This window comes from Rhinichthys klamathensis, unplaced genomic scaffold, assembly GCF_029890125.1.
Source record: "Rhinichthys klamathensis goyatoka isolate OS25496 unplaced genomic scaffold, OSU_Roscu_1.1 h1tg000059l_1, whole genome shotgun sequence".
NCBI lineage: Eukaryota > Metazoa > Chordata > Actinopteri > Cypriniformes > Leuciscidae > Rhinichthys > Rhinichthys klamathensis.
This window is the reverse complement of record NW_026606604.1, coordinates 10,808,601-10,818,918: the sequence shown is the minus strand read 5'-3', so window position 1 is coordinate 10,818,918 and position 10,318 is coordinate 10,808,601. Positions and strand designations below refer to the sequence as shown.

General features: G+C 40.2%; 1 protein-coding gene across 1 annotated transcript; it reads left to right on the top strand.

Annotated features, from left to right (window-relative positions):
- Nucleotides 1–1,479: 1,479 nt before the first annotated feature.
- Nucleotides 1,480–7,923, top strand: LOC130084166 (protein FAM171A2). The gene is made up of 8 exons (XM_056249390.1): nucleotides 1,480–1,711; nucleotides 2,360–2,587; nucleotides 2,759–2,851; nucleotides 4,211–4,363; nucleotides 4,484–4,663; nucleotides 4,795–4,908; nucleotides 4,997–5,123; nucleotides 6,282–7,923. Exons 1-8 carry the CDS (start codon nucleotides 1,615–1,617, stop codon nucleotides 7,837–7,839), a joined length of 2,550 nt encoding a protein of 849 aa, XP_056105365.1. The 5' UTR covers nucleotides 1,480–1,614; the 3' UTR covers nucleotides 7,840–7,923.
- Nucleotides 7,924–10,318: the final 2,395 nt, after the last annotated feature.

The window sequence follows — 10,318 nt, the reverse complement described above, 5'->3', positions numbered from 1 at the left end:
AGCGGGGAGTATAAAATAAACATTTTGGTGTGTTACTATCAAACAAAGGTCAATATTCGTGCAAAATCATTACCTGTACGTCATACGCAACCTCTGCTATGATTATGTGGTCAATTTAGTTCATAATCTTATTTTAAGTTTATTATCACTTTACAACTGTGGGTCAATGACATGTCTAAGGAAATATAAAGGAAAATCTTTTTAAAAATATAGTGCCATCATGGCCATGGGAATTTCTTAAAATGTTAAAGTATTAATGTCAGTTTCTAACATATAATAATAAGATACATACCAAAGAAGATATTTTGAAGAATATGGGTAACCAAACAGTTGATGGGCCCCATTGACTTCCATGGGGGGAAATACTACTGTATGTAAATGGTGTCCATCAACTGTGTTTGGTAACCCATATTCTTCAAAATATCTTCCTTTGTGTTCAGCAGAAGAAAGACATTTATACAGGTTTGGAACAAGGGTGAGTAAAGTATGACACTATCCCTTTAAAGATTTTCCAGGATTCATTCCTTTCCATATAAGTGGGGAAAGACCACCAGCTCCTCGAACCCCCCTTCCCTTTGGCTTACATAAGCTGTTCACTGACCTATTTCACAGCAGGAATACCTGTGGGTCAGCATGGGACAGGCTTTACCCCACTCTTTCATTCATATCTTTCACCTTTCCCACAATTATTGATTCCTGAAGTCAACAGGCTCACAATGTGGACTCTTATTTGAATCTGACCTCGTGTTGAGTTCATTGAATCTCACTTAGTTAGATCAGCATACATTATTTAAATAGCGCCATCTAGGTGTTTACTGATACAATGTTTGCAGACTTCCATGAAGTGTGGCTTTTATTCTGATAAACTGCATTAAAGAACTTTGCATCCATTTTAAAATACGAGTGTAATGTCAGATAGATAGATAGATAGATAGATAGATAGATAGATAGATAGATAGATAGATAGATAGATAGATAGATAGATAGATAGATAGATAGATAGATAGATAGATAGACAGATAGATAGATCAAAACCTTTTAGTTACTCAAGACAGCTCAAATTTCCATTGTGAAACCCAATGGGGCATGTTGTCACAATGAACAAAACAAAATTTCAACAATAAAACAATTATGAAATAATAAAATGTAAAACAAGCATTGCAACAAATACTGTATTATGACATTGGATACATTTATACATTTACATTATTAACATTTACAATACATGACAACTTGCCCCAACCAGACATGTATGGTTTCGCAGTCATGACTTTCACAGTCACAGGCAATTATTTCACAACCTTTATTATATACACCTCAGAAAAACACCGAGGTCCGGAACACGATGAACTCCTAGCTGCCTACCGCAACTTACCCCGGTCACCCCTTTATGCAAACAGAACAAATTCCCAAAACAAACAATATTGGTGTAGTAGGATTTTTTTAAAGCGCCGCTCAATTTGACCACACGAGGCCGCTGTTTTTCCTCTTCCACTGACAATGACAGGCGGCAGCGCAGCATCCCGCATCACACAGAAGGATGCTGGCGACCATGTCTGAAAAAACACATACACAAATGGCTGACGAGGTGGAAACAGCGATGTAGCTTTGAAGATGCCATTCTTTTTGCTCTCTCGTTTTCTTTTCTTTCTATTTTTGTCCAGTTTTAAAGGGACAGCTGGCAAATCGATCCCTGAAAGGGAAGCTCTCGGTGAGTAGAGAATAAAGGGGCGCATAGCGGGTCTGGATGAGGGAGTGGTGGGCTATTTGTAAAACATCGAGCAAACGAGCTAAATATGAATGCAAAAGCATATCATTTGTATGCATCAGCCTCTGATTGCTAAATGCAAATTCCGAAATGCAGATTTTTGACGAATTTTACTCTAAATGCATCGCATGGCTATATAGACCAGAAACAATAAGTGTATATTATTGCAATCCTGGCCTTTTCCTGTTAGAAATTCCTAAGCTATTGGCTGCACGAAAAAGCATATTGAATCTAAACAGCTTTTGGTGTGCCTGTCAATTATTCAAATCTAAGATTTACTGAGGCCCACTGGCAGCTCATTACAGGCGCATTAGAAGTGTGCTTATTTATTACTTCAGCTGTCTATATGATTGCATGCTATTGTTCCAGAGTGAGCTGTGAATGCTGTTTGAGAGCTGCCTCATTTTTTTTTATGAGAATCATGAAGCTGTCTGTGCTCAAATCTAAGAGGTTTCTATACCCATTGGGTCTTTTAGTGCATCATATAATAGGTTAAAAGGACCATTTATTATATTTGATGTTTGACGTAAATATGTCTGGTAATGCTATTGCCATGCATCTGGTCATGTGAACTTGTTTTATCCCTCTCAGAGGTGCAGGTGAGGGTCCAGGTGTTTGACGGCGGTGATCTTTCACCCCTGTCCAACGCTGCTATTACGGTTCATGGGAACCAGAGTGTGCTGGCACAAAGCAAAGCAGGCAGTGATGGTGTACAGGTGGTCAGCTTTCTGTACCGCACAGGAACATGGGTAATCATTACAGCATCTCAGAGAGATTACCTCACCAGCTCAGTGCCATGGCACGCCAGCCGCGTACCCTGTGAGTAAACATAGAGAATCTGTAAAAATCTGTCATTGACATCGGCTAATTCTGATATACTGTAGGTGAAGTTTATATTGATGTCCGTTATCATGCTGTTCAGTGTGGCATAACAGACATCTGTGGCCATTTTATTTGACTACTTTTTTAACAAATCTCTCTCTCTGTTAGTATATGCCTCTGTCAGTCTTTACCTGATCGCCCAGAAGCCTGGCACACTGATCCTATATGATGATGTCATCCAGGTCTTTCACGGCTCCCCAAGTAAGAAAACATCTGTGATCTTTAAAGCAACTTGTACGGTATATACACACGATTATCACAAAATCCTTTTCACATAATATACGATTATTATTATATCGTATAAGTGACACTGAGTTGACAAATGCATGGCATGTGCCCATATATCAATATTTTCTTCTCTTTAAAGCTTTCAGCTTATGTCAACCTGACACTTCAGTTTCCTGCAGCTGTCACCATAGCAACAGCAGAAATATCCTAATGCCATTACAGAATCTTTTTGCATCTGAATCTGCTATCTAATTGCTCCAATTCCACTATAATCATAGGGCATTTATTGTGGAGGAAAGACTATATCTGTGGTGTGCTTTGGAGAGGCTTACATTTCACAAAATGTTAGAACAAAGGAAGTGAATTGCCTAAGTGGGAACCCAGCTATATAGCGTACATTACATTTAGTGATTTATCATACGCTTTTATCCAACACAGAGGTGGCTTTAGTTGTCATACACGCACATTAGAAGACATTTCTATGCCAAAATACAGTTGGTTTCCAAACTTAAGAATTCAGTCTAGTATATAATCATATAATAATGTTGGTTTACACAAACTCTTGTATAAAAATATTGTATACCCATACAAAACTTCAAAAAAGGAACATTTTTGAAAAAGATTGTGTAATTCTAATCTGCTCCATTTCAGTTTTGGCCATTGATGAACATTTCTGTGTGACTTCAAATTCTGGAAAATCCAAATCCACCTCAAATACCATCGATTTATCAAGAAACACATTTATGCCCAGACTTTTTAATTATGTGGCATATTAATCTCTATAATAAAAGTAGTAAAGTTACTGTGAGCAACAAGGTTGTTAATCAATGGTATTTGCTTCTGTTGAAGCCGTCATCCCGCATAATTTCAACTTAGTTTTAAATAATCGTGTTTAACAATGGAATTTGTGTTGAAAAACTACATTACCCATGATGCTGTACAGAAAATTCCACCAATCAGAGAGTGGAAACAAGCAACACTCTTTAGCTCCGTCCACTCCCATGAAGCACTGTGAATGATGTAATCGATTGTAAATGAGTAGTTTTGTTTCTCCATCGGTTTTAATTCGATTATGCTGTTCGCAATGCTTCATTGTAGTTCTTTGTCTCACTAAATCCGTTAAGCACAGTCTTCTCTTGTACCTTTGTAGTTTTGTCCCATTTTCAAAAACTTCTCGTAGCTGATTGTCTTGGTTCATGGCCTATAACTCTTTAACAATTACTTTTTTTTAAATCCCTATGTGAAAAATGAATGGAAAAAATACTTCCGGAACCAGTGCCGCTGAAAAAGGGGGCGGGCGCTAATGTACTCTATTACTGTTTAAACCTTCAGGTGGGCGGAGCCAGCCATGGCTGCAAGTTCCAAGGCGGAGCCTACAGTTTAACTCCTCCTACACAGAACTGACCGCAGTATTAACAACAGCCAGAGAGCAGAATGAAATCAACTCATTCCCTTACCCACTCGCTCTGGAACCAAACAACACAGGTCCGAAAAACACTACAGTCTTTCTATATAAGACTAAAAATTGTGAGATAAGAGAGTCTTGCAGTATGAAAGAGATCTGTAGACAATACAGTATATTTATGATGGTGTAACTGTGCTAAGGAGGAGAGAATGGCTGGACGGACCTGACAACGATAGCAGCGGTCAGTGCACAACTGTTTGACCGCGAGGGTCGAGCGGTTGAGGTCACCGAGCCCGTTCACATCTCCGTGCCTCTGCCTTCTGATACTCGCATACGATCCGCAACCAGCATTCCTGTATGGATGTACGACACCAAGACAGGTATGTACTATCATGCTTAAGACACCTTAAAGACATGCTTTTATTTAACAAAGTCCTCCAGAAAGTCCTGCTAAAGCCCAATCAATGCTAGCTCATCATTTTGTAAATAATGCTATGTGTTTGTTTTCTAGGACTATGGGTACGAAATGGAACAGGATTTATCACTCGAGAGGGAACACAGCTAACGTGGGACTTCACTGCCTCCCAGCTTGGCTACTGGATCGCAGCCTTCCGTTCTTCAGCAGGTGATATACTCAAATGCAACCGCATTGGTTTACGCCAACAACAAAAAAAGCACACGAAGGCTGAGCATGCTTTGTATTTGAACACTAGGCTCAGGTTTGTCTCACCCAGGCCTGAGGGACATCACGGCCTACCACACCTTCTTCCTGCTGTCCATCCTGGGATCTCTGGCACTGCTGGTACTAGTCTTACTCTGTGTCCTACTCTACTACTGCAGGTGTGTACTAGTTTGTCTAAATCATGTGTTATTATAAGCAAAATAGGCTCATTGGAAGAACATGCCTCCTCCTAAAAAATGTTTAACCAAAAAAGTATTTATACATACCAAGTGTGCCGCACACATCTTGAAAGTGAAGCATTTGGATCGCCCCCTGGTGGCTGACTGCAGTACAGGTCTTAAACCCCGCCCTCTCCATGTAAGCAAATGGGATGCAAGGCAAACTAAAAAATCCAATTACATTTCAAATGATTTTTTTCCCAAAGATGGTTTTGGTCATTTTAGGTACAGCAGTTCTCATCACGCAGCTGTATGTTCAAGTGTTCGTTTTCCCAATAAGTTTGGTTTTAGTTCGTTTTTCGATGCTATAAAAAGGGGGTAACATCATGATTGACAGCTGTGCTTGCGATTGAGTCTGCGGAAGTGTGGGCGGGTCCTTGATGCCACGGGTCCACCTCAGGATCACTACTGCGCAGACTTGGGCTCCGAACTAAGTTTTTCCCAAACTGGGATATTTTGGCTTTATTTTTCTACAGTGGAAGGAAGCGGAGACATGCTGTCCATCTTTTCTCACAGTCTATGATACATACAATTCACTTCAGTTTCCAGCTGAAAGGAAGGCAGTAAAAGGCCGGCAGCGTTTAATCCATTTCTCACAAATTATGATTAAAGGGGCAGATTATTGATTAATAAAGTTCCTTACACAATAGTATGTTATTATAACCTCAAAACACTTTTACCATATGTGTAGGATTTGTAAACAAATACGTTTTGAAATTTGCAAACTAAAATGGCATGGTTGCTTCAGCAAATGCATTTTCATCTTATGTTTGCTTAACATTTTCGGTTTAGTGTAGGTGGTACTTTAGTTTCAAACGCAATATAGCATTAAGCACCACGTGCACCAAGTTCAACTGCCACGAAATGTACAACAACCAACAACATTGCCAGATTCATGTTAATTGGTTTTGAATAAAACATGAACATGCTTTTTGCACCCCTCACAGGACATTTCACTTTGAAAATATTGTTAAACATGTGAGAAACGACGTACTATAAAATCATTTTGCAGCATGTCAGGCATGTCTTCCCACTGAACCTGGGTTGATTGTAAGATACATGTTACAAGATTACTAAATGTCAATATTTATTTTCCAGACGAAAGTGTCTGAAGCCCCGACGGCAGCAGAAACAGGTTCAAGGTCCATCTGGTTTGAACGGATCCAAACGGGACCAAGGCACCTCCATGTCCCACTTGAACCTCATCTGTGGTGGCCATGCTGAACCCGCTGCCTCCAATGGCAACTTGGACGCCAACAAATCCGAGGGATCCCCATCCCATGCCTTCAAGAGTGCTCGGGAAGAGTTTACCAGAAACGTTCCTGCCCATAAGCTTCGGCATTCCTCTAAGACCAAGCAGTCCAAAGGTGCCCAAAGAAATGCAGAGAGTTTCCCCATGAAGGTGCATCGATCCACAGATACAAGCAATCTGGACAGCAATCTTCTACACGAGGACTACGGACGCAACTACAGCCCCGGCGAGAAGGACGACTATCGCCGGAGGCACGTTGTCAATGATAACCGTGGCTACACGTCTGATCCGCCTTCTCCACCAAATGTTGACAAGCCACCGGAGTACTCGCAGGTCTTGCAAGGGCCAGATCACCTTGCTCGTCCAACGTCACTCAACACGCAACCAGGTCAGATTATATTCTGCAGCTCATTGGATCAGATGAAGGAGAATATGTACCGTTCTATGGTACCAACTCTTGTGATCCCGGCCCACTACATGAGGCTCTCGTCAGAGTTCGGTGGCACAGATCAGGGAAAGGATGGAGCGAACCAGGCAGACAGAGACGGACAGAGTTCACAGGGAGCCAGCAGCGGGATTCAAGGCCAAAACCACCAAGGCCAGACCCCTGGTTCAGGTCATTCAGAAGCCCAACAAGGTGCATCTCCAGCAGGCTCAGATGATAGTGTTTGGCCCTCAAGTGGAACACCAGGACCGGTTCACATCCCTGTTTTGTTCAATGACTCCACCATTTCGCAGATGAATGGGGAGCTACAAGCCCTCACGGAGAAGAAGCTTCTGGAGCTGGGGGTAAAGCAACATCCTCGTGCCTGGTTTATATCACTCGACGGCCGTGCCAACGCTCACGTACGCCACTCATACATAGATGTAGGTGCTGATCTCGGCCACGGAGGCACGCACAGCGGGAACCACAGCGCACAAAGCACATTGAGCGCCCCTGCCGGGAGCAATAAAGACCGAAACGGAGATACAAGTCTTCACGATACCCAACATGACCGCAAATCCGCGTCCGGTCGCAAGACCAAAGAGGAACACCACGGAAGGGGGCGCAAGGGCCACGGAGGAAACGGCGGTACAAGTGGCGGGAAACACTACTTTAAACCAACCTATCATGACCCTCTGGACCTCAGTGGAGGAGTGAGCCGCATGGGGGCCAGTTCGCCACTGGAAAACCCTTTGACCCCTCTTTTGGATGACGGTCCCGAGGAACCAAGGGGGTCTTCAATGCCGAGAAGGGGTCGAAGCAGGGGTAACAGCTCACGTAGTAGCAACAGCGAAACGCAACGTGACTCTGTCACCAGCCCAGAAGATGACAACGACCTTGACGATAAAGATGAGAACAAGAAAAGTCCCTGGCAGCGTATTGAAGAGCGCCCACTTATGGTGTTTAATGCCAAGAAGTAGAGTGAGAAAATCAATCCCAGCAGCTGCCTTGACCAATTAGACAAACTAAAGATGTGTTCGAATTGATAATGACTCGAATTGAAAGTTTTACAAATGTCACCCAAAAATGTTCACACACAGACTGATTATTTGTGTCTTGATAATTTGATTGACGTTTCCAAAAAAGAAGAAGGGCGAGTGCATTCAAATAAAGCACAACACATCAACACACAAAGAGGAAGACTTTGTCTTATAGTCTACGGTCATTTCCAAACCAATTAGACTCTTACAAACTATTGGATCCAAAAGTACCTTTTCACTCTCAATGATTTGGGGATAAAAAACTTTTTGAATGGATGGATTTTAGCTTGTGTCAAAGGACTTGATGTCTCCAGAACTTCATGTTAAACTTTAGAGAAGTTTCTTGTTTCCTTATGTTCTAATGCAGTATATTTATTGGTATCCCTTCGTTCTTCTACCTTCAATACTCATAATTTTGATGTCAATCCCTCATTCAATCTTCCATCTGAAATGTACAGTTCAGATTTCAAACATTCCAGATTTTTTACCGTTAGTCCTTAATTATCTTGAGGAAAATTATATTAAGGCTTTTTATGTTCACATTTATGTGTGATGTGATGTTATAGCAATTTCTGTAAGTTATTACATAATGCATTTTGATTTATTGTAATATGAAATCCTTTCCTTTTTAATGCCGTACCACATTTTTCACTCCAATGCACCTAGTTTAAAGCTAGCACTTGAAGATTTGTTTAGGAAAAGCTGATTCCAAATTAGGTTTTTCAATGGGACCCTGTTCTCACTTACAATGAAAAAGCATTGACTGTGATACAGTAGAAATGAATGTATATTCCCCACAATTAGCATTTTTAGTCGGCCTTTCGTTTGTTTAAAAGAGAGCTATTTGCATTTTGTGTATATGTATGATAGCCTATATGTGCATGAGATAACTAGTATAGGACAACAGATTTTTTATGCCAACAAATTAAAATAGACACTATTCAAGCATGAAAGTGGATGCTATAGATGCATCTTATATTGATGCCTAATGGGAAGAAATTTGCCAAAATTTCAAATGCCAATTTGAAATATTCTATACCAGTTTACAGGTCAAAACTTTTCCAGCGCTGTTAATATTCACGCTGTCTGTAACTTGCATTGACTGTGAAAAAAATCTGACTTTGCTCATTTTAAAAAGCCATTCAGATATTAAAAGCTAGTAATTTACGACACTTCTTAATTTGTTACTTTTCTATGGACAATTTGTCAAAAAACGTATTATTATTTGACTCGTGTTAACCATCATCAAAACAAGCACAACACTTGTATCATTTTAAAGCAACATTTTGAATGATTAAGGCAGATTTACAGGGTACCGTATGGAGCATGACGGCTGAGACACTCGAGAGCTATTTGATGACTATCAAACATGATAGAAAGAGACTTTAACAAAAATAGCTCTGCTCATGCTGATCTGATGCCAATCACATGTAGACCAGTGATTAATGCTGTCTCCTGCAATGACTGTCAACTCACAACAAATGACAGCGCTGTTGCAACATGTCTCATATGTGTGTTGCAACCCTTCCTTTCTTCCTTATAATAACTATTACACAAATTTGACTGGAACTGAGATTAAGCTCTGGATTATTCATCACAAAGTTGGCGATTAAGAGTGAGATTTAAAATCTATAGCTTACGCTGTTGTTGTGGATTTCTACAGAGGATTATATAGGCTACTATAAGTGCTGACACCCCTAATCCTCTCAAAATGTATAATAACTCACCCACAATTTCACTGAGGTTAGATTTGCACACTCTTTTTAGCACGAGGTTTACTCAAACCAATAAGAGCTGAAATCAAAAGCCATTCACTTCCTCCATCTGTTCAGATTTTGTTCACAACCTGTGGGTTATTTACACAGGAAATCTTTGTCAATGTACATGTGGTGCTCTAAAACACACTTCCCTCTGTACTGTGTAAATATTTCTCTCTTTGACTGAATATGAATATGGCTCTGATATGATGTTGTTTCCATTGTGCACAACAGATTTGCTTATTTGTTCTAAAATGTAACAGATGGATCTTTTGCAATTTTTATAATTTGTTCATAATATCCTAGAAAGATCACATGTGAAATGGACTGTTTCACTTCTGACGTGTCCGAAAGTCATGTGGTATAAAATAAAGAAATTCCATTTCTTGTGGGTTTTTCCCTTCATTTCTGTTTGTATTAAATATGAAACTGAAAGTTTGGTCTACAGCGCAGATGAGCTGTCAATCATCTTTTAGAGTATAGAAGTTTATTTTTTAACTTTCATTGCCCGCATATAATACCAGCTAATGCAATGACTCATTACAAATTGCATTGATGTGATGTGTTGTTCTTTATTAATTAATATGAAAAGATTTCACACAAAGATTTCACAATAATGACCTGTGAGACTAAATACTAATAGAAATACATTTTATTTACCC

What these genes read in the sequence shown, in the direction of transcription:
- LOC130084166 (XM_056249390.1), top strand. Translation starts at nt 1,615, where the DNA reads ATGCCATTCTTTTTGCTCTCTCGTTTTCTTTTCTTTCTATTTTTGTCC. An exon ending in CCCTGAAAGGGAAGCTCTCG is followed by an intron (nt 1,712 to 2,359) that starts GTGAGTAGAGAA and finishes TATCCCTCTCAG; the next exon opens with AGGTGCAGGTGAGGGTCCAG. An exon ending in AGCCTTCCGTTCTTCAGCAG is followed by an intron (nt 4,909 to 4,996) that starts GTGATATACTCA and finishes TTTGAACACTAG; the next exon opens with GCTCAGGTTTGTCTCACCCA.